The 26,104-nt window shown below is 37.6% G+C and overlaps 1 protein-coding gene across 2 annotated transcripts in view; it reads right to left on the bottom strand.

Annotated features, from left to right (window-relative positions):
- Positions 1 to 26,104, bottom strand: part of igsf21a (immunoglobin superfamily, member 21a) — a 212,911-nt gene that overhangs the window by 59,817 nt on the left and 126,990 nt on the right. For both annotated transcript variants that reach the window (XM_038697467.1, XM_038697468.1), the window contains exon 4: positions 22,861 to 22,979. In XM_038697467.1, the coding sequence (XP_038553395.1) occupies positions 22,861 to 22,979 (119 nt within the window). The remainder of the gene's footprint in view (positions 1 to 22,860; positions 22,980 to 26,104) is intronic.

Raw genomic sequence — 26,104 nt, 5'->3', positions numbered from 1 at the left:
GTGGGATCTTCTCCATACCACACTTTCAGGTTTTGGGGGGAAGGTAGTAGGTCGGATGTGGCTCTGATGATAAAACTCAGCCGGGCTCCCTCTATCTGCCAGATGTCATGCCAGCTGAGCTTTTTCTTCTCCAGGCTGTTGGGCTATCTCCCCTGCTTGGCCAATGTGTCTTAAACTTGGTGACAGAGGAAAGCCTCTGTTCACTCAGCTAGTGTCATTTAAACCCTGACAAATGATTCCATCCTACATGCCAAATCTTCACTTAAACTTGGGTCAGTAATTAGTTAACAGTGAGTAACTACAATAGGTAGTGTGTTCTTTACAGTGTCATTCCATTCCTTAGGGGAAATGGGATGTTTTAAGTAACTTCACATAAAATTCACGGGATAAAAAAGCTTTATCCCGTGTGAATAATGTCCCTGCTGTTGCACTTGATTGATGGGTTCTATCTGGTGAGTAATGCACTCTGGAAAGAATGGAAACTTATAGCTGATAGCATGTTTCAACAATGTTCATTAAAGTGTGCAGCACATTAAAGCTCTTAATGGGGCTGGACATTTCTTGCACAATTGTAACATGCTAAACTGAGTAAGTGTTTTAGAACATAATGATGTATAGAGTCCTGCAGTAGTCATGTCATAGCTGTGTGCTATAATAATACCCTTTTGGTACTACTCTATAGCGTTACACCTAAAAGAACAAAGCCAGAATATTTGACTTAACACACATGTTCCCTTCTGATTGATGTTTAAACTACACCTAAATAAAATAAAATATTCAGTAATCAGTCAGTGCAAAACTTTTCAAACATTTCTTAATCGCAGAGTATGAAGAGTGCATCCAGTCAAACATGCTTCTTTTGTGTTTTACAATAGCACACCATAAAAAATAAAAAATATTTATTAATTAAAAAGTATTGTGGCCACCAGATTTATGTCTCAAAGGATTTATACTGCAAGCACAATGACAGGCGTAAAGCAATATTTCTTGGTTGCATGGATTGTGTGGGTGTCTCCAAGCAGCACAAAGTGCAAAAGGGTGGGCTGAAATAGAATATAAATCGGAGGGTGAAGTGATTAATAAATACACTCTCAGTCAGTTACATCACTAGTTTCACCACTCTGAAACAGCTCTACGAGTCACGGAGAAGCACGCCAACAACAATTAAATAAATGGAAAGACGCTTCTCCAGGAATTCATATTGTAGTCTGGCTGGTGCTGAGTGGCCCAGCATGAACACACAGCGCCACAAAACTGGAGCCAAAGGCAGATGGTATGTTTTTTTGTTTAACTTGTACAATAAAAAAAATCATTTGATTTATTAAAGGTAAACACAGTGAATGGCCATGCATAATGGCACTGTACTCTGACGCAGCACTTCTCAAATCAGAGGCTGCAGATTTGTCAACATATCTGTGCTGCCGCCTTCAGATGGTTGCAGGGATTTAATGAACTGAAGGAGATGGTTTTCATACAGTATACATTAACTGTGGACCACAGACAAATAATATTAATTTAAACAATGCTTTACTGGCCTTCCTGCTTTAACCACAATAAAAGTTCATTTTAATGCATATACTGGCTGGAGATTAATTAAATGTTTTACTTAGATTTTCATCATTATTTTGTTCTAACATACCCCGCCTTTCGCCCGATGTAAGTTGGGATTGGCTCCAGCCCCCCGCGACCCTGTACGCAGGATAAGCGGTTGACGATGGATGGATGGATGGATGGATGATTTTGAAGAGTAGTTAACTTATCTTGAAAAAAATCACCTAAGTGGCAGTAGATCGACATGGTTCTGAGATGTCTATTCTCAGTGAAAATGTATGTTCACATTAAATTTCCAGTATACAAATATTTTCTCGAAACCACGCCATCTGCACAGAGCAGAGAAGCAATTCTGAGGTCCCTGAAGCGGACAATCACCTCCCCTAGCGGCACCTTGAGTGACAACAGAAAATCCTGGCAGAGCCCACCACTTACTGAAAAGGTGTTTAACTTCCTGCCAAGAATACGGGCAAAATTTCCACTCTATTATATAAGGACTCAAAGTAATGGCCTTGGTACCCCAAAATAGGCATGCTTGGTGCAGCTGTATTTTCTCAACTTCATTACTGCAATGTATCTATCAATATTTACTGGGCACAGCCAATATTATGACTGACATTCACACTCCTCCTCACAAAAAGATAAAATCCACAAACCGAAGTTGATTTAATTTCTCAAAGGACTAAGCCTAGTCTGTTGATCCAAGCACTTTCCTCTGTTTTATCTTGTCATACAACTGTTTGGTTTACCTTTTCTTTTTGTTTGTTTGTCTTTGTCAGAGGCGATTACATGAAGCACTAGAAAGATTCAAATCGGAAGCTCAAGATAAATACAACCTATTTACAGTGTATTATATTCAGGAAATGATTTTGTCAAACAAAAAAAAGTTTGCATTCGTTTCACACCTGAGATTCTATAATTAAGAAATACATATGACATATAATATGGATATAATAAAGAAAAATAAAGAATGAGTGAATGAATGATTAAATAAATTAATCTATGAATGAATATATTAATACACCTCATAAGATCTCAGCATTTCCTACATGTGATACAAATGTAAATCCAAGACCATTAAAATGGAAATCACATTTGATTACTTCATGGCTACACATTACATCTCCAATTTCTAAATATTCATGAATGCATTGGTTCTGATTTGGCCTAGATTTATGTATAGGGGCTGAAAACAATCAAAATAAATTGAACTCTAATGGTGCAGCAGCTCTTTTCAAACTAGAAATGATGACTAATCCTGGTGTTCGTGGCCTCCCTCAGTGCCATAAAGAAACACAGTTTTCAACTTCCCACTTCTAAATTTTTTAACATTAATTGAATGTACTGTAAAGCTTCTAAAAAGCTCAACACCAAAGTACATCTTTTTTCACTATACCAATGGATTGTTCCCTGCCTATTTTTCTATTTTGACAATTGAATCTTTTAACATGGCATTTAAGAGAATTTGTGACAACATCCCATGGCAGCTAATTCCGTCACATAACTGCAGCCAAAAATCCCATTTTCTACTTCAACTACTTCGCACTCAGCAGATTGGCAAACGTTTGCAATTAAATCTGAAGCTTTTTCTCCAAGACATGGGTTTTGTTTCAAGGATGCCTTTAATTGCTAAACTAGTTAGAAATCCCATTGTAATGACAGTCATTGAATTGGCCAGCATTGTCACACAGAAAGATCAGGTTGAGAAATGTTTGAAGCCCTTATTAGACTGACAATGACAAAATAAAAGCATCCACGCATGCCCTCGTTTGTGCCTGCATGGTCTATCCATACTAATAGTACAATTCTATGTAATATTCCATTCAGCTATATACTATGTAGTAAAATAAGGATAAAAATGAGATGAACTATAAAGTCATGGTCTGGTGCTTGATTTATATGTTGTGGCCCTTGTTAAAGGCAGGTTAAGCAATTGTGCAATGCTGCACTACACCTGCCGCTTCAGATTCTTTGTATAAAAATCCAGTTTCCAATATTCTCAGGCAGGAAAAGACCTCTGCAATGTTCCTCTCAATATGAGAAATCATAGAGACAGAAAAAGACTAGTACTGACCTCATGCCTGGTGCATACTGCATTCAAGGGTCATGAATTTGAAATTGCATGCCTTCATATTGACTACACATACACATGTAGAGAGCCACATCATCGCAGCACCCTGCTGCCTGAGGTTTTGATTACAGCTTTCCTCAAGGACCACAGTTTCCCATAAAGCACATCATAATTAGGGTGACCAGATTGCCCTGATTCACCCTGGAAATTGCTCTGATTCATCTTGCCATTTGGTCTGCTCAAGTGTGTTTGTATTTGTGTGTGAATGCATTTTGTGTGAATACATACATTTGCATGTATTTGTGTTTATAGATGCAAGTGTCTGTCAGTATGTTGGAGTGTCTAAGTGTGTTTGAATCATTTGTGGGTGTTCATGTTATAATTATTTAATTTTCAGGCTCATTTTCAGATTTCACATTTTCATGCCTAAACAAACTCGAAAAAAAGATATGGAATGTGTTGCTACTTCTTTCATTATAATTTTAATACTACTGGCATAGATATAATCTGCTGAAACTAGCCACTACTATCTTATAATCATGGGTGTGGAAAAGTGGCACAATAGCTCTGTGGGGAAAAGAAACAGGTATGTACAAAACGTTGTGATTCTTCCCTGGCTGTTTTTTAATGGATGTAGTTTTAATGTTACTGAGCACTGCATTGGACTTAGAAGTAATGTAAATGCGTGTGGGGCTTTATTACATTGTGCTTCTCTTCATCTCAACAGTGTCCACTGCAGGTAGGCGCGCACATGCCTCTCCAGTGACAGAAATAGGTGGGTGGGCATGATGGGATTTATCACATAGATCACTAATCAGTCCTTCAAATAAAGCTCTTTCACTGGACAAGGGTGCAAGAGTAAAGTTAAGGTTTTATATTGCTAATCAGAGGAAAATAAAATGAAACGCTTGTGCCGTAACAATGAGTTACACATAATAAAGTTTGATTGTCAAAATGTAATGAGTGAAATATTGTGACTTGCTCCTAATAATAATTCTATTATTTGTTTCCTAGACAAACTCAAAGTTCAAGATTCAAAGTTGAATTTAAAAATACACCTTTACACTTCACACACACAACACAATCTTCTTATTCATATTGCATGTTTGATACCAACACTCTTTAAAATGTCCTTTTGAATAAAATTGCATTCTCTCTTCTCTTCTGGGCTCATTTTATCTTTATGATATTAATAAAATGAACGTAGCAGTCCCTATATTACCTGGTATAGCAGCAGGTTTCTGAGTTTCTAAGGGGAATCTTTACAATGCCTCTTCAGCTAAAAGACTCTCTAGTTTCAAGATCTTTCCATAGAAACAGTGAATTAATCATTTTTTCCCCATCCTGTGTCTCTAAAAGGAATGATGCATCTATTTTTCTCTACATGCATGCAGCACTCCGTTTCTTTTATAGATGTGATGTTTGCTAGCAATCTTGGATGGGTAGAGGAGAAGTCCAGTGGGTGGCTTGTTTTTATTATGTTGCTCAGAATTTTAACAAAAGATTAACAGGTGAAGTTCCCAAGAAATACAATAGGCCTCAAATTTGTGATATCAGCTATATTATGTGAAAAGCTCACAAAGGAACATTTGAGGACATCAGTAAGGTTATGACAAAAGATGTAAATTCTAGCAAAAAGAGTAAGGATGACAGGGAAAGCTACCTCTAAAATACTGACATGTTTGTGTTTTATCAAGCTGAATATAGAAGGAGAATAGTGATTTTAAAATCCTTAGATCCAAGATGTCCCCAAACATAGCTGCCTGTTCTCATTGCCGGAAAAAGTAACTTGGACAAAGGTACTGATTAACAAAAAATAACAAGAAGTACCAGTGGCAACAAGTTTTTGTTTCATTTGTTGAAAACTGTACAAGTTGTTAACAAAATTGAGTCTTCTCTCAATGGGGATCGTCTAAATATGGGAAATCTACCGTTGGCCCACCGCCTACAGGTTAGCATGCTAATTTCAGTAGATATCTCTCCAACACAAATCATAGATGTCTTTGACAAATTCTGGCTATATCTTACACATTGCACCTTTAAAAAAATATAGAATAAACTAATCCTTTATAAAATTTAATCTGTGTGAGTGCTATTTTAAAAATGTTTTTTTAAAGGTTTCTTACTGAATCTGAAAAAGGTCAACATCACATATCAGAGATGCTCCAATAAATGAAGGCCAGCATCACAACCAGAATATTGATAAGTTTAAGTAAACTTGTACATTTCATACACTGTCTCAAGATTCTGGCATTTTTTTTGCTGTCCCAAAACTACAAAAAGAATGTAGCAGTACTTTCAAGTATAGCAGACGTTTGAATGGTCTATGATTTTTTAAATCAGTCTCAGATGAAGAAACGGGTGCTACTTACAAACAAATCCATATTTCTATCTGGAGCTTTTAAATTAGCTGTTTTACATGTAAAAACCTCCCAAATATTTGTATGTAGTGCTCAGACTTCTGGTAATCTAGAGAGGATTGTGGGGACTTTATTCCAAACCATTCTGAAGCTTAAGGAGTCAGCAGTGATGCGTGCTAATCAATGCAAAAAAGGGTCTGCCATACTACCAGAGCTTTTCTCGACAGATGTGCACATACAAAACAGTCACATATTTATAATGTCTAGTTCAGTGACAAAGTTGGTGTTTTGTTAATAATTTTACAACAATACATTGATTATATTTTGCAATAAGACACATTTCTTTACTGACCTTCACACAATCATTTTTGAAGGAAAAGGGCATAATTTTAACTGAGTTAACAAATCTGGTTGTGTTTGTCTTCATATCAACATAGCAGAAACATGGGACAAAGACAACCTCTTGTGTCCTGCCAGAAACAGTCCAGCTATAATTGTAAGTCAGGTTGTGAGCCTGTTTCTGTTCCACAGTCATTCAGTCACAATAGGATAGAACAAGTGAGAATGTGCTCCTGGGCAAAGTCACAGCCAGCAGCAAGAGCCAGCTGAAAGAGTCTTCATTATATAGAACAAGGAATCATTTATGGAGCACTGTTACTCTGTTCAGGGGCAATCTGACAAACATATTGACTTTGGCACACATGAGGTTGCAGATATCTCTGCACCTACTTTCCATTATGGCATAATTTGATTTAGGTGAAGTCTCAGCTCTGTAGCAAGCTTTCATTCTGGCACCTCGTAAAATGTTGGATATTGTGCATTTTAAGAGTATATTTGCTTTCCATGTTCAGAAGAAAATTATTATCAATACAGTGCAGTGTGCATCGCCTCATCTTCTGGAAATGCAAAGTATAATATACATTAAGTTTTTTTGTGTATCAGCATTTCACTACTGCTCATATAATGAGATTATGAGATAATCCTCAAGAATGCATTATTCAAAAAATTGCCTCAACTGATTTTGTCGTCTCTGGCAGTCCAGTTTCTGCAGTGAGAAAATGTCTGTCTGGGTTGTCTGTTTAGTTTGAAAGACAGTTTTTCTACCATCCACCAGCCCATATCAAGAATTTATATCAGTTTCTAACTCAAATATGCTTTTGCCGTGTGACTACTTGAACAATTTACTCTGTAACTGTAACTGAATCATCCAACATCAGAACAGAGATTGAGTTACCTCAATATTTAAAAATCTTACTTATACTAAACTGCAGGCCAGAAACAAGCCATGGCAAGCCTTTCAGTTCATGTTCCTGAGTTATAAGGTGGGTGGTGGTCGGGGGTAAATCTTGCTATCTTGTAGACTGTGAATTCCACACCAACAGATGATGGATGAAAATGATTAGATTTTGTGGATGTGATAGCAATTGAGTATGGAACATTAAGTTGTACTCTTAATGCACTAGCTGTAGTGTTGCCTGCTTTCTTACATTTTTTACAGTGTGAAAATACAAGTTGAATACCTAAAGCATCCATTAAGTGTATTGAGTTCAAGCTATTCTACTGCTATTCAAAAAATATGGATCTGTGGATAAAAGCATGTAGAGAAATGCAGATTTAGTTATCAGGTCAAACATATTGGAGTACCTGCCACAGTCATGTGCCTCATTGTGTTAAGGATTTGAGGATTCATATGGACTGTTGGAATGTGTATCTCCAAAACGTAACTATATACCTTTTGTTACAAATACTGTATAATCAAACTATTATCAAAATCATACACATATTTTTAGATTGGTTCCAGCAGGCAGTATTCAAAAAACCCTGCTCACAGTATTCTATCATTTAAGAAAAACTACAACCGTTAGGGTTTTCTTTCACCCCAAGATGCAAAAGAGCATGTCCATTCTTTCTTTAGAGGTTGGCTTGACTATTTCAAAGAAATTGCTCTCAGGTTTCCCCAAAATGTCTATAAACACTACAGTTCATCCAGAATGCTACCAAGGTTTTAACTGGAACAAATAAAAGAGCTTGCTGCACCTCTAATCAGTCTTAGCATGGATATTTAAGGTACCTTTGTCTATCTATGCATGTACTTGCTACATGGACTGGTTTTAAACAGGCTTTTAAATGTTTACCTATTATATAGTCTATTACTGAAACCCAGTATACAGTAGATTATCTTTATTTTTGATAATATTGCAGGATTTATACATCAAATAAGCAATGTATCATAAGTTCCCTGCTGATTTCCATCCTTTTTCCCCAGTATTATTTTTCTTTTGTGTAATCAGTTTTTAAGAACAGGTTGAATATATGATTTTGGAACAGGATTTTAGATCTTTATGCTCCCACACAGGCAACACCTGCCCACTACAGCCCATGCCAGTGCCACATGTCATGCCACCAGGGCTTAAAATTAACATTAACATTGCCAACCCGCCAAATATGGGATTTAAATTGGCACACCCTGTGTAAATTCTACCAGTCATTTTGGCCGGTGAGCTTTTTTGATCTTGGTTCTGTATGAACACCAAGTTTTTATAATACTGAGGCTTTGACTGCTTTCTCTCTTTAAATAATATATCAAAAGATACATTTTAATTGAGTATTGATTTACTTTCATTACATTCCTCCCTACTGTGCTGTGACAGTGACTGTGAGGTCTAGTGAGGTCGAGACAGCAGTCAATTAAGCAGCTTTCTTGTAGCTGAAGCACACACTACAGCAGTGCAGTAAAGATAGGAAAATAGATGGATTATGTGACTACATTTCCAGAAACAATCTATCCTCTTTCTAGCAAAGCTGCTGTGAATGTGTCAGCAACAAGGACGCTGTTCCTGCGATGCCAGCAACTTGACTGAACACAATATAGGCTACTCCCTCATGTAGAGCTTACCAAATCAGATAACAAACTCAAGTTAACTGGCACACAGTCTGTGTATGATGTATGATAGTTGGTGTTAAGGTAAAAGTAACTCTGCTCTGAACATGTTTAATTCATTCTATCTTGGGATTTGGTAGTGTCACATTATAGAATATGTTATCCATGCATATATAAAATCATCAAGTGAATCGTTTCTACCTCAAGAAGCCAAAATGTTTGCGAAAGAGCTCCCAATGGTAGAATTATTGCTAATAAAATAATTTTAAAAAGTAGAAGAAGTCAGAGAGAAATAAAGTGGAGCTAACTAGAATGTGCCAATTTGTGGTAATTCCTAAAGAAGAATCATCAATCTGGCATTTGGCTCTTCTAAAACTGTCAGATTTCACTAGCACTTTCATTTCTATATTTATCTGAGTTCTGTTTTCTGCCCTTTGAAATACCTGAATATGTATGTTTGTCAACCACAAGAAAATTAATTTTAGATTGCTTTGTAAATTAGCAATTAAGCCAAAACCAACTTTCTCTCAAGAAGGAAACTAGGTTTATTTAGGACAGAATTGCCCGTGTACCTATGCTCCAGCACCGAATGTTTTATCAAAAGCCCAGAATCTTGTAGGTTTTAAAAATAACTAAAACTTTGTTTCATTTTCCATCAGTCTGTCTAACTGAACCAGCAAATCAGTGGAGAGTTCTATTCCTGGAGAAATATCGCCATCTAGCCTGAAGGTCTGCCCTTACATTGTAAAAGGGAGTTGTTGTCTTGCTGTGTGTGTCAGTGCCTAATCTGTACTGGATCCCTATCTGCACATGTACAAAAGTGGCCCTGTTAGTCACAGAAGGTTACCAGAAAAGTGCCTGTTCATAATTACGCCGGTGTTGTTGTCTGGTAAGGCTGATAAAGCATTATTTGGTGCAAAAGGTACCCTTCAGGGTCCGTATAAGATGCCCCCGGGCACGTCTTTATGTGACACCCTGTTTAGACTAGAAGCGCTAGTAGCTAGCTAGGTAGCTAGCTCCCCAGAGCTTCTTACCCTAACCTTAACCATCAGAGGGTTGTGTGCCTAAACCTAAGTCATTGATTACATGCATGCCGACCGACTAACCCTACAGCTGTGCACATCGGCCGTGCTAGCAGCTAGGGTTAGCCTCCTTTGTGTTGCTACATTGTTAGATTGTTGTCATTGTTACAAATTAAAAATGTACTGTTGAATAAGGTTATTCATATCAAGTATATTCCTATTACATCATATAGAACAGTTTCATATCCAGTGATTAAAAAACATTTTGTTATTTTGATTTGAAAGATTTAGTTGGATCATTTTGAATAGGCACATTTGCGGTAACCTTCTTTGACTGACAGAACCACTTTTGTGCATGTGCAGAAGCGATCAGGCAGCCAGACGGGTTTCTGTGCAACTTCATCACCGAGATGTGCGCGCAACTAGGGGGCAGAAAGCAACACTGTCTGCGACATTTATATGGCATATCTAGCTGCAGTGTTGGGCAAATTACTTGGAAACTGTGATGACTTACTTTTTACTTATTACTCATTTAAAAAGTAATATTACTTTGCTCATTACTGGCTATTAAAAGTAAATACTCACGTTACTCGTTCCAATACAATTACTTTCAACCACCGCACCCAATACTTAAAAGTGACAGAAAACCTGTTCAGCAGCGCATTTTAGAAATTAATCCACTTTACTGGAACAATACGCTAATTAATCTGAGGAGTCAACAACCAGCTGAACTGAAAACACTGCAGCCTCTCAGATCAGAGGATGCTGTATCATATAGGTGATTTAAAAATAATAAAAAAACAAAGCAGGTCCCTGCCAACATTTTAACTGATTGCGTATTCATATCAGCATCAATGGGCATGATTTTTACAGTACATAACATTTCTTAATGTCACTGGCTGAAATAGAAAAAACAAAGCATGTCTCTCCCAACTTTTTTAACTAATCACAACAATGAGTATAATTTTTACGAAGCATATAATGTTTTTTAACGGCACTGTCTAAAAAAATCAAGCCAGCTTCTCGACTTTTGAACTGACGTTACTGTTTTGCGCATGCATTTATAAGAGAAGTATTCAGTGCTTTTACAAAACACAAAACGTTGATTAATGCCACTGTCTGCTGCCGAGAGAGATGCTTCACTGGCAGTAACTGCCGGAGTTTCTGTCTTAGGGCTAATACAAAATTGTTCGCGGTTGAAAGCTTTTGCTGGTCTTACAAAGTTTATGGAAGACCATGTTCTTTGCATCTCTGAGTGTGATACAGCTAAGTTAGGCTTAATGGCAGTACTTACAGCTGTAGAAAGAACGCTTCTCTCCCTTCCTATTCCTTTAGTGTTTTGGCTAGCAGCTGTCTTAAACAACATTACGTCTGGTGTCGAAAACTGCAGCGCGGTCGTGCATGTTACATGAATATACTAAATGAAACACAAACAAACAGATCCAACTCTGAAATGATCAACAAGAATTTACAAACTATGCGTAATTTGCGTTGATTACAGCAGTTGACTACAGTCTTCTGACCGGTTACCGAAGCGCTTTTGCCCCCTGTTGGCGCATCCAGTAGTGTTTGTATACAAGAAACCCGTCTATGGACTGGGCACCTACAGAGTGTCTGTTTCATTTACTTGTGTAACCTCAGTGAGCAAACATAGACTATGGAAATAAAGTTTTTCACAAAGAGTACACCTCAGCCGCCATCAACAGAAAGTGGAGCAACATCAACGTCAGCAAGTGAACATGTGTTGTTTTAGGTTTGTGAATGCAGCAGTAACACTTAGGCTAGAAGCAGCAAGTGAGTTGGTGAGGTGACTAGCCAAACGTGTATTGTTGGCTAAGTAGATAACTTTAGCTGCAGTTAGCTCACTAGTTGAGATAAGTGGATGATCTCAAGGGTCAGAAGCTTGTTTGAAGCACACTGTTTCAATAAACTGTGCTGGAACACGTGTCAGATGAAGAATATCACATGACTAATGACGTACGTCCAAAGCTTCAAACAGTAGCTACTGGTGCTTTGGAAAGGCTTCATTCATTTTGACAATTTTGAAAGTTACAGCTAAACTCACGCATAAGCACATTAGTGTAATAAGAAGATAAAATGTACATAAGGACAACATAATCATAAGTATGAGAACATTTCTTCCTGATACCAAGTTATAATGTAAAAAATTAATAGACTAGTTCGATGAATTAAATCACTCTCCACTCTCATCACATTGTGACTCATGAAATGTTACATAAATATCAACCAGAAAGTTAAAAAAACATGAGCCCACAGTTGCATTTAGACAGAGCTGCCAACTTTTATGCATTGAGCGTGAGAGTCACACAATTGACACTTTTCACACGCCCTCACGCATACATAATTTTTCTCACGCATTGGAAAAAACTAATGTAGCCTATAACTTGATAGCGTCAACTCGGCGCGATTACACTCCACCCAGCTGATGTGACACCGGCGGACGCTGTGACATGAATCAAGCGAACTCGCTCTTGCACAGTGTGTGGCAGACAGTTTGTGATTGGGTAGCGTAGCTGAGTAGGTAGAGTTTTGCAATATAAAAATGTATGATCTGAAATGTATGATGAAGTGAGCTGCACAGAGCTGCTGAAGTTAACATGTGAGGATGTGCAACTCCCAGCAAAGATCATTTAGAGACAAGATGTATCACTCAATAGCTAAAACGAAGCATTCAACACACAGGGTGAAAAGAGAAGCTGCAGCAATGTCCAGTATGATAAAAAAATATAGTGTTTTTTGAAAATTAAACCATGTAAACCTGTTCTGGTACAACCTCTAAATAAGATTTTGAACATGAAAATGACCATAATACCACCTGTTTAATACCAATGGTGTGTGGTGATGCTTCAGCCCCATTCTTGAAGGGCTGCTATAAGTACAAGTGACCACATGTCACTGTGTCTGCTGAGTAGCCTAAATGTTCTTCATCTAATATTCAGTTCAGAGTATCAGGGACCACATTTACTTTGGGATCCTCAATTTGCCATTAGAGCAAAATTTAGCAGATTTGTCAACTAAACATTCACTCTGTGAACTCTCCTCCAGCTTAGTATAACAAAAATAGATTGGTAATGTTTATGCCAAATTCTACATACCCTACCTATGTTATGTACCTTGAAAAATAATCTTTTTAGGTGGCAGGAGTGAAAATTAGTGATCCTCAACATTTGTTGTGTTATGATTTCAGATTCATGTTTCTATGGATTTTTTGGCATTCTATTATCACAAATGGATTGAAAAATAATGCATATAGATGTCAATGGGAAACAAATCTCCCAGGGGGAACATGCACCTGGACCGCCCTAGGTTTGGGCTAAGCCCTGAATGTATACAATGTCTGCCTCCTCCCCTAGGCTAAAGGCTATATAGGAATATCTTAGAGCAAATTTGTTGTATTCCTCCAAAGACATCAATACAAATCTCTCAATGTCAGTAGGGCTATTTCAGATCAGACTACACAATTAATGCAGGCTACCCTACCTTCCCCTAATTTAATAGATTCTGACATGGCAGAATTTGGGTCCCAATATAATATGAATTTCCCATTTCAATTTTCCTCTTAGTTTCCCCTCCTCTGATTCATATTCAAGTTTAAAAAATAGGCACACTGAGAAGAAATCCATTTGATCCATGCCCACAGGCTGCTTTCAGGGCCTCTTAAACCTGTATTTCTCCTATCCCCACAAATTTATCGCCTGTCTCACAGTCCTTTGTGCAGCAGCAAAGATGAGTGTCAAATCTCAAAGAGCTAAGACCACAATGAAAGGTACTCAGCACCACTTTTGGAAATATCTGACACTTTCCAAGTGTGACACTGGAAAGATCAACTAAACTCAATGACATTCACAAACCCTATCTGTGTGGGTGGTGCTTATACTCAACATGAAAAAGTAAAAAACAAAAGATTTGTTTATTAATGGGTAAAAGCAAAAGAGTGTTCATATAATGATATGATTATAATTTGATCTTTTCCAAACACGATAAGTAGAGGCATTCTAAAATCAGACCTAAATTCCAAGGCAGTATGATTGTAAAGAAATAGGTACACATTCTGACTTTTACACTTTTACAAAAACTAACAGATAGCACACAAGGTAATGTGTAAAACAGTCACAGTCATAGTCACAGTATACTTATCAAAAGAGTTATTGTCTTTCAAGGCTTTCAACCACGTTCTGTATTGAATTTATCTTCCAAATAGCATAAATGCAGCCTCTTTGAGAAGAAAATGTAATCATTATCTTTTCTTGTCAATATTTTGTTGTGATGTCTAAAAGAAATTGAAAAACTCATCTGCTTTCTGTTCTTTTGGCCCTTCATATTATGAGAGATCCCTTCTGGTGAGCTATACATCAAAACAGTTTTAAGGGAGTCGGCATAATGAAATATTTTTATAGGGAGCACACAAGGGACTGTGGACGCAAATAGTTCACAAAATAAATGTTATGAGATAAAAGTAAATAGACTATAAATGACTGACAGGTGATCTCACATCTATGTATTTCCCTGTAGTTACAAAATAATCTTACCATCACATTGGGGCAAGCTAAGAATAAATCAAATCATATACTTACTCATGGGGCTGGAATGATATTACAAACTAGGGAGACATACCGGCTCTTTTCATTCTGTCTGGCTCTTTTTAGTTGACCTTTTTCAAGTTACAGATGCCCTTGGGTTAGTCTCTTGAGAAATGGATTCAATTTAAAATACAAGACATAACCTCCTTAAGTGAATGAATTGATTCATTTACAGAGAAAAAGATAACACTGTCTGATAAGTTTTGTCAAACTTGCTCAAAAAAACCTGTGAAACTATTTTTAGGGGGATCACTTTGTAGGAAAGGAGACTTATCAAGCAAGGTGATATTGAGGTAAAAGGTAGGTAACAAAGAGGTTTTCTCATCCTTTGTTACAATCAGCTGCATGTCTCTGGGGAGGCGAAGTTGTTTCTCCTCTGTCGCCTCCTCAGTCAACCACGCTCAAAAGGAGGGACCTTGGTGGGGAGCAGAGCGCAGCAAGTGATGAAGACATCCTTAGTGAGGGGGAGTGAGGGGAATGAGGGAGACTGCGCCACAAGGAATGAAACCTACACTTCACAGCATAGAGAGAACCACAAGGAGACATCAGGGGAGGCAGTGTGTTCACTATCAGACATGCACGTCTCAGGATGAAGGAAGGGACGCTAACCAAGAAAACAAGAAAGGGCTGCATCGTGAAAGACATCACAAGGTTATTCTTAAGTGTTTAAAGACTCTTGGAACTATTTGAAGATGTATACTTCTGTGTTTTAGTGTGGCGCTTTGAAAAAAATGCTGATTTGCTGAAAGTTTCTTGTTAAAAACAGTGTATCCATGTCACTGGCAATTATACACTTTGTGCTTATGGATATAACAACTTTGGCTTGATACTTATTTGATTTGACTCACTGACTTCAACATATATTGTATTTATCAGGCATAACAGTATGGAAGAGAAACAATGCACAGCACAAAATATTCTTTGCATGATGTCCTCCACTCTTGCACTCTGCCATGACTGGGATTATGTATTTGGAGAGAGGCATTCCTAAATGATTAATGCATGACAGGAAATGCTGTGTTTAATGGGGTATAATAAACATACCATGATGTCATGCAACTCAAAATGGTATCTGCCTTAAGTTGTGCTTTTTAACAATAGCGTCATATGCTGGGGAAAGCAGCAGCGTCTACACAGGACATGCCTACATTTAAAATGAGATGCCAAACTTTTAATGTGCCTGCAGGGTCTCTTGCCATTAAGTGGGTGTAGTGAGGAGAGGAAAAATTGATAAAATACTCAGCATTGTGTTCTACTTGGCTGTTAGCAATACAAAAATGAAAGCCCGATATTATGGCTTAAAGAAAGACAATAAAAACTAGAGAGGACATTATTAATCTTCATTAAAAATGTATTTCTTTAATTGTAACTACAGTAAATATGCACATGTGGCATTGACTTGTTATGTTAGCTTTAGGGGCACACCTAAGATGGTAGCAATGTATGTCTTCCTTTCATGTGATATATATCATTCTAGGGTTCATATAGTTAATCTGGGTCATAGCCGAAAAACAGTTTCCCAGGCCAAAATAGTACAGCGAATATGATTACAGGTTTATGTCACAACACAGTTGAAGCTAATTGTATCAAGATGGCAGCAATAGATTTCATGGTTTGTACGATGAAGGTTTCAAATTTTGCTGCTACATTAATGAAATCCCACACTTCAGTGGGTTTTTCAAAATAGTCAAGTAAAGCATTTTTTCTGGAATGAAAACATATAATTTCCATTACACATTAAAATCAGACAAAAAATCTGACAGAAATTCTTTAGTATAGACTAAGTGATGCACATAATACCCGTTCAATGTTAGAGAAATCCTTGACGAAGCCCATGTGTTGTTTATTTTTGCCTCAATTATCACCCCAGGGTTTAGCTCAAATACAGATATTTAATAATTCATCTGCTGTTTGAATTCATTGCATTCTTTTTTTCTTCAATGTGCTCTAGGCCAACATGTTTTATTGGTGCTGTAAGCTGCTCCAAGTCAACAAAACTGAATGGTAGTAGTGGTAAGGAGTGGGAAATGGTCACAAATGTCTTTAAAAGGAAGAAGTTAGTTTCCAGACAGAATTATCTCAGATGGATTCTGATACGGATAATTATGAACAAGTTGCCAAAAAGACAAAGCTAATTTCATGTGGACAACAATCAATGCACAATACTCTTACAAAATCACACGGAGAATGTTTTTGCCTTCCCCATTGAAATTTTTTTGCACAAAATCTAACAGGTTGTAATGCTGATAGCACACTGTAGGACATTAAGTGTGATGAGCAGGAAGGTGACACAGGATAAATGAGAGAGTAATGGAGAATCACATCAAGGACTCTTGAATAATCCCCTATGGTGACACAAGGCATGCTAAAAGACGACACGGCAAACACTTTAGAATACAACTGATGAGTCTGACAAAATTGGCATCCTTTCTGAGAGCTGAGAATTAGGCAACTGTGTTTGAGTCACTCCGCAAGTCTGACCAAGATGTTCTCTTCACTTCCTGAACAAGTATGGGACACAGAGGGAACAGCCTCTCCCTATCAACACATCACAACCCGCCACCCAACCAAGCTTCTTCACACATAAGCACGCAAACTTGCATGCATTCAGTTGCACACAGTCCCTAATCTCTCCCTACTAGTACACCAGTGTCTGCAGGCATTTCTGTCTTTGGGCTTGGCTTGTATGCCATTAATCCCACCCATTTATAAACGGCGCCTAAATATACACAGTGCTTAATTAAAGTTGGGCATCCATTATTGAAGTGAATCCCAGTTTTATGGGATGAGAAGGTAATTAGTCCCTCTACACCTTAGCGCTCATCTCTTTTTCTAGAGGTTATAAATACCAGCCCTGACGCTTCATGAAGGGTATCCTTTAATTTACATCCTCACACTTTACAAAATGTTTGAAGATAGGATTTCTGGAATTACGTGACATGATGTTTAAACACAAGGGCTATTAAGATGTTCTTCATCCAGAGGAGGAGTCTGATACAGACAACAACACAACAACCTTAGTTGTCTCAGACACCATGCACAGATCAACCAGGAGCTGGGTTCCCAAGGTCAGGCTCCATTCTGAAGAGACAAATAACCTTTCGTTTTAATCTTTGGAATGTCGCATAGGAATCACTTTGGGTAATAACAAATAATGACCCTATCTCTACCATTGGGAAAAGAGGTATCGATTTCTTTCACCCACCAAAGCCTGAAATTATGACCTTAGCTTTACAGGGATGGATATGTCAGTGTTTGCAGAATGAAATATCTATTTTATATGATTGGTGATGGGACAGAATTCTATCCCTCAAGTGTTATATAGCGAATCCACTATACTGTAATAACATCACATATTTTGTCCTCAAAAATGTCAGTTGGCTAAACATTAGGGCTAAACGATTTTGGAAAATAATCTAATTGCGATTTTTTTTACTAATATTGCGATTGTGATTTAATATGCAATTAATTTTTAAGCTCTTTAACTTCTGTATTATTCAAAACGGACAAACAGTACATCAGTGTATAGTATGACCAACACAATATTAGATAAACATATACTGTTCTTTCTTGTGGGTCAGGCCTGTGTTATGATGAAATTAGGTGATGCATGAATTATTATTATGAGCAATAGTGGTGAAGAAGCATCAAATTTGAATAATATGAGAAAGATAATTTGAATCAAGTCATGGCATTAAATAATGATATAATCTCATCGGGTCGGCCTACCTACAGACAACAACAAAAACACGAACACACAAGTTCACCACTGTTTATTATATAGTAAGCGCTCAATACTAAACCCAGAGTTCAACCACCAATTAATGAGTCCTTATCTCAGTTCAAATCTCCTATGAGTCCATCTTTCTGTATCCCAGTAAGCAAACCAAAAATACTAGTTTTGAGGTTCAATTCAAAAGTTGGCCAACGAAAACAAAACCAAGCGTGTGTAATAGACAATCTTAGTAATTCTCCAACAGTAGCGGAGTTCCCACATAAGCAGCGCACTGGCTGTAACTCGGGACAGACTGGGTCTGGGAAAGGAAATTACAATACAGAAAGATTCCATGCAACTTAGTAAAACAGTTGACCTCTGCAGTCCTCTACCATACATCAGTGTTTCTCTAAGCAGACAGATTCTGTTTGAAATGTTGCATATAAACACACATTTATATTAACTTGATCATGTGATTTTATGTGTAGTTTCCTTCTGTAACACTGACCTAAGGATAATGACAATAACAAACTTGTACTTTACAAATTTTGACACACATTTTCAACTGTAACCAGAGTGAAAGAACATCTGGTCAAGCCTTATATGTCATACTTTGCTGGCAGACCCACAGTTAACAACAGTAGCCAATGATCACTATGACTATGATGCACTAAGTCTTTCCTTATGAAGTACTGTCCACATTATTTTTATGATATCTCATCCATTTTTTGGAAACATGATATTTGCATTAAATATTCCAGTCTTAACACTGAAGAACTGAATGTTTTGTTCTCTGATGTCATTTGGCTGGGCACTCTTCAATGAAACTAAAACAGAGAGCAAGTAGGTCAAAAGGCCAAACTCTATAACATTGTCAATTCCCTACCCACTGCGTATTTACATCTTGTTAAATGTATCCTCTGCAGACTGAGACTGAAAATGATTTGACAGTAAATCCAATGCCCTAATAAGGATTCTGTCCATTAGCTTTTTTCAGCTTTTTTTTCTCAACATAACTTCTCATCTATAACCTTTCAGTTCAGATGTTGATTTTGAACTTTGATAACAACAGAGCGACTTATCATAAATTACCATACAGTAATGCACCAGTAATTACATTTACTGGCACAGAGCACCATAACAACTCAGTCAGGTTAAGGGATAAATATTTGCTAACACATAATAAAGTGCCCTAGATATGGGTACATTTTGGTACTACATCTTATTCATGTTCCTCATTATAAAGATAAAAGCTTGTTGTTGCAATTGTCCAGGGGATATGAAATATAGTGTACATTAAAAAAAAAAAAAAGGCAAACAAAACAGAATACTCCCCAATTATTTTTATATCGCAATCATGTAAATGTTACGAATATTGTGCATGATGCTTTGCCTGTAATTTCAGAAACCAGTCATTTATAACTTTGTATTGCATTCATCATTGGATATAGCTTGAGCTAAATTGAACATCACAGTATGACTATGGCAGTCATTTGGGTGAGAGATTCTACATGACTTTGGGCTTAATAAAGTCAACATATGGTCATGCAGTGCAAGAAGAAAAGCACAGATTTCCAAACTTTCCAGAGTGAAGGACAGTAGCAGAGGTACCAAGAGTTCAGGGTTTAGCCTTTAAAACTGGATGATTGAATTTCTTGGCAGGGGATTCATTAAAATGATAATTCTTATTTATGAAGCCCTTTAAAAAATTAAAATACTCTCCGTGTACTGTGTCCTATTAATTAACTTTTTTCCTCTCATTTTCTTTCTTTCTCCTCTACTTTTTTCTTTACTTCCCACTGAACTTGACACACTAATAGGTTATGAATAATTCTGTTTCAGTTTAGACGGCAATTAGCCACAATGCCAGAGGCCATTCTTCTTCCTCTTTTGTGGAGTGGTGATTTAAGACCCAGCTGAGTTAGGGTGCTCCAGCTATCCCACATCTACAGCATTCACTTCTTCTCACCCAAAGCTGAAACAAGAAACAGTTAACTGAGTAAATCCCCTCCCATTGATAAAGTCTTTCCCTGACGTTGGTTTGGGGACATGCTCAAACAAAGGCATGGGATTGTTCATTACAAAGAACAGAACAGAGGGTCAAGGGCTTAGTTAAAAAAATAAAAAATACGTTAAAATTAAAACTAAACATGAAAACCATAGCCAGTTCTCTGAGGCACAAAATGTGATAATGGAGTAATATTGTTGCACGGTGTCTCTCTGGTGTTCCACTGAAAAATTTCACCACTGCTAATTAGCCATAGGACCACATGGAGAACAGCATGTCTTTGCTGCTGGAATTGATACATCAGAGGAAAGCGAAACAGCTGTCGTTAGGGGGACTTAAATACAATAATTACAGCACAGACTGAGCAATAGGCTACAGACGCACAACCTCCTCCAGTGACTGAATGAGATATCATGGTAACTGAATAATGGTAATAGTGGTTGTTTTACAGAGGCAATCATGTTTGTTGTAAATGTAAGAAAGCAAAGATTCCTCAGTATTAAATCCATATGACTGATAGGCAGATATACATACACAAATAGATTGACAATAAAAGTGTTTTGCCTAAAATTGTAAATCCTGGAAAAGTCAAGGGCACCGGCATATACTTCCACCAACACTGAAATCTTCTCACCACTTGCTGTTACAGCAAAATGACATAATTCCTATCAACTTGAATTTTCAGTTGGATGAATTTCTTGACCCTGCAACACACAGTTAGGATTTAGAATCAAGCCTAATTCTGTTCCATTCTAGATCCAGATCACCACTGAAAGTTAATCAATTGTCACAATCCCTATTGGTCCACAAAATTTCAAGGAAATGTGTTAATTTATCATCAGTGTTGGACAGTAACGCGTTACTGTAATATTATTACTTTTTCCAGTAACTTATAGTGTAACGGATTATTTTTCTAAAACAGTAATATTATAGTTACTAATCCAAGTAATCCAAGCGTTACTTAACGCAGCGTTACTATCCTTGACGTGAATGCGTGACTGTGTGGCAGGTCAGCGGCACCGGACTTTGTTGTTCATGTCCGCTGATAGCCAAAAACTAAAGGAAAAAGGAAAACGAGGGAGAGTGGTGTTCTTTCCATAGCTGTAAGTAGCTACTGCCATTATTGTGTCTAAGATGCAAAGGACATTGCCGTTTATTGCAAACTCTGTGCAACCAGCAAAAAGCTTTCAACCACGAACAATTCTACGTCTAATTTATTGAAGCATCTGCTGAAGCAGCATAGCAACATGAAACTTATAGAAAGAAACTCCAGCAACTACTGTCAATGATGCTTGGACTCGTCAGGAGAAAGTTAACGTAAGGATTTGTAAAAAATACTGAATACTGCTCTTATAAATAGGCTACATGTGCAGAAAAATAGTAGTTCAAAAGTCGGGATTTACTTGCTTTATTTTTTTATTTCAGCCTATGTCGTAGACAAACGAATAGCCTATGTTTTGTAAAAACTTTTTGCTGCTGTTATGAATAAGATAGGCCTAAAAGGCCTAAAAAGTCGGGAGAGACTGCTTTATTTGTGGGTGAAGGGGGGTGGTAGTGAAAGCATTGCTTCCCATACATTGATTTATTTGAGGCGGATTTATTTAACGCTGACTGCCACATATTAATTTTCTATTTAATTGTATTTGATTGAGGAGCTATATTGAGGAGCATTTATTCGTGCAGCACATCCTCTCTCTCTCTCTCTCATGAACACAGCTGCACAAACCTGTCCAAAGTTAGAATATAGCTGGGTTGTTGAGATTGACTGAGCACATTCAGCAGTTATACAGCAACATTATCATTCATTTGTCTGACTGCCATTTGGTGCTGAGCAGGTAGTGTACAGTAAGATGTTTTTGCTGAAAACAACTGTCTGCTGTGAAGTTTCTGTCCAGACAGTCTAATAATGATTCAGAGAATAATTTCATATTGTCATTTGATACACTGTAAAAATACCAATTATAGCCACTTTAGCCAAGGCAGTGAAGCTTCACTTGCTGATTTTAGAAGTTTAACATTTTTTTTTACCAACATTATGGGGGTAAATCAATGTCAATATAATTGTAAATGTACAGACTATGAGTCCCAAAAATATCTTACAATTTGTAAACACAAAACACAATCCACAAATCAATTTAAAATGCACAAACAAAATCTTCATGAACTACAAATATAAAAAACAAATAGAGTCAAAATCCACAAACAAACTCTTCATGAGAGTTTGTTTGTGTTTTGTAGTTACAACTTATAATATACTGTATATTTGTGACTCATAGTCTGTGCATTTACAATGATGCGGACATCAATTTACCCCCGTACAAAATTCCTTTTTACTTGCTGGAAAACAGTATATGCAACTTACTATCAGCTTTAAAACATCTCCCCTCTAGCACTACACATTAAGCTTCCTCACACTTTTTTGAGTGATCAAGACGGCTTTGTGTCCTGCCTGCAGGCCTGCACCACTTCCAGTTTTTCAATCTTAGTCATACTGTGCAACCAGCTGTCTTTGAACAGTCCCTCTCCATGCACTGCATGTCCCACCCCAGGATCCTGTTTTAACCAGAAATACACTGAATACTGTATAAGCAAGACCCCACTGAACGGATGTTTCCTTGGTTTAAAATATAAAGTGCAGTGATGGTACTTACACATAACAGTAAGAAAAACATTCCCTGAAGCCAGGACAACCTTCTCCCTTGTTGCCCGGTCGTAGATGCCCACATGGCATTCATAAGGCCCATTGTCTGAGATCCGTACCTCTGGGAGCCTAGAAAACATAAAACAATAGATAAAGTGATATCGTTTGAGTTGACATTAATCTTTGCATTTTAGCAACAGACACAGCGATGTACAAAGAAAACATTTGATAAGGAAGTGCATAAGGGGTGTAAATACATTTAAACGTTCATTAATATTAAGTTATAAAAGACTGCTTTACCACAACACAAAGTGTTGTAAATAGGAGCTATATAGGAGCCATATTGTGCAGACAAGTCGTGTTCATGATGTATCAATGCCTTGTTTTGATGAGCCATTTTGAGAAGAACAAACACTCCAAACTACTCTTATGTAGTATTTTTGACCCAAAAATAGTCCAAAATGCAAATAGTATAATTTTAACATATTACCAGTAAGCAGATCTTAAGTACTGCGTTTTCAATTAAATACACTGACTGATGACCTTTTTTGGTTTGCAATTCTGTAGAGCAACAAAAGCAAACAATTATGCAGTCAGTGATAGCAGATGACCATTTTTGAAACAGCTAGGGAGCGCAATCTGTATTCTACACTTGGCTAATATGTCAACAGTGATAATCAAAGTGAGACACCACTAGTCACATTTAGCCCCTGTGATTTATTTCCACAAAACAGGAACAATTGTCCTTGCCGCCCGGGTGTTTCAGATGGGGACCTCTGTTGGAACAGCAGCAGGGTGCTTACAGCAGCCAGGCTTTAATGAGTTCATCTGTGTGTGTGTGTGTGTGTGTGTGTGTGTGTGTGTGTGTTCGTGTGGAGGAGAGGAAATCACTCTTTTGGAGAGCAGTCAGATCTGTGCGCCAAACATCTTTCCACCATAGATATATATATATATTCTCTCCTCACTCAACAACTATCTTTGAACTACCCTTGAGCAAGGAACTTTAACCTCAACTGAAAAGTTTAAAGGATCCCACTGGAGTAAATTTAGCTTATTCCTATTCCTAGTATTACCTTTGAGAAGTCTAAATCCATACATTTATTTCCCCTTCTAATCTTTTGTTTGGTTTGTTGTATATTGCATGTACTTGGATAGAACCATAGAAATGTATGTAAAGTATCATTAAAACAAGACTTCAAATTTAGCCCAACTGAAGATATTCCAATATATATACACATGTGTTCTGTGTTTCCTTAGTTATCTGCAATCTTTTGAAATCTTAAAATATTTTGCAAATCCTAATGAAACCTGACTGGGACATACATAATTTGCCTATTGCTGCCCTGACTTACAAGAACAGTTGTGATTATTATTAAAAAACATCAAGTTTGACCTAGCCTTCTGTGCAAGAACTGAATGAGCAAGGAAGTTAGGTTTTGCTGAATAAACCAATCAAAAACAAATGTTTGAAAAAGGAAAGTTATATATGAAAAAAGTGAGCATCTTGAGATATAAAGGGAGGTTGTCTCCACAAATGCTTGATGGATAAACACAAAAGTCTTTTTTTCATTACATGAATAGCACAGGGACTCTATATGTGGTGGCGGGTAGGGGAGGTAATTGGCTTTGTCTTAGCTTCATTATAGTAAACGCTGATGTAGCCCATTGCTTTAGAAAACAAAGCCGTAGTTCTGTTATCCACAGTTCTGACTGCTGCATTTGTGGATTCAGACCAAGACAAGTGCAGAGAAAAGAATCCAGAGATAAGACAATTCAAGGCATGGAAGTATTGCCGGAAGAAGGGTGAGGAGGCCATAAAGAAACCTCCAACCACAGCATTTCTGAGTGGCTGCCTGCTTCTGAAGTCTCTACCAGTTTGACAGCAAGACACATCCATCAGAATTAGGCAAGGAAAAAGAGGAAAGGTTGTACTCCTAACATTGAGACTTCTGTTAAATATTAAGACTAGAGGAATCCATATTTCAACATCCCCTCTAATCTTAGATGTCGTGAATTCCAGAGGTGCTAATCCACTGAGAATCTGTTCACAAAAATGGCATGTGATTCTGAGTACTCTGCTCTTTTTACAGCTGTCTGTCATTCACTATGAATGGGTCAGCAAATTTTTGAAATCTTAACTGGAATAAAATCACCATTCATATGGAATAATTTACAAAAAATAATATAACTATATAATATAACAATATACCACATATTGTAGATTTCTTTTTAACATTTTAACATTTAATTATTGCTATGATTACCCCTAAAAGAGAGGAATAGCATCGACTATGCCACACAGGGGTTAGCATGTGGTATTACCTTAGTAAATAGCAGATTTATCTCACACAGCCTCTGCCCTCTACTGGACTCTATGGGTACTACATCTTCCAATCACACGCACTAACTTGCCTACAGAAATTTTTATTGTGTACGTAGCCGACCAATATGACCATCGCTACCGATACTTGTGTGACGTATACATAGCAGTGTCCAAACTGCCTCAGCATCCTTTTTTCTTCAGCATACGACAAACTAATGAATTCACCACCTCCACGGCTGGAGCCACATCCCGCCCGGATGAGTCCAGGCCAGCCAACGTGCGGCTGGAGAAGGGAGCGTCTGGCCAAGTGACAGGTTATGAAAGGAGAGAGGCCATTGTTTTACATGTGCTGCTTGTAACAGTTAGGTTTTGAGAATGTGGAAACTGTTTTTTGAGTAAAACATGTTACATTCCTCTAAAAGAGCTAACTCCTCACGTGAGGCTAAGGGCTTGCCCTGCAGCCTCGTGTTCACGAAGCCACTGCTCTAAAACATGTGCAGCTTGTGTACACTGTGGTGATACTTTGTGAATGTTAAACTGTTTATTAAAACAAATTACATTCTTAAAAGTGCTACATCCCCACCACCAACCCCATCCCATCAAGCTAGCTGTGATGAATATGCCGTTCAGTGACACTGAGCTAATGGCTTGCCCTGCGTTTGGCAACATCATCCTCTGCAGTGTGTATGTCCCTCCCAGTGGGAACGCTGCAAGTGCCGCAGCAGACATCACTGACTCTGTACACCAACAGCTACTTCGCACTCCGGAAGCCCCGATTTTTATTTTATCTAAAACTGTCACTACCAGGTTTTCTACAACATGTTTAATGTGGCATGAGAGAGGACGGAATCCTTGCTATTGTAATGTGAAAAATGCCTACTTGAGCAGGGCTACACCCCTGTTGTCCAACTATGGACCATAACGTTTTCCA

The sequence above is a fragment of the Micropterus salmoides genome, unplaced genomic scaffold, assembly GCF_014851395.1.
Source record: "Micropterus salmoides isolate LMB-PRFRI ecotype aquatic unplaced genomic scaffold, ASM1485139v1 Ms_hic_scaffold_4, whole genome shotgun sequence".
Lineage (NCBI taxonomy): Eukaryota > Metazoa > Chordata > Actinopteri > Centrarchiformes > Centrarchidae > Micropterus > Micropterus salmoides.
This window is presented reverse-complemented; position numbering and strand designations above follow the sequence as displayed.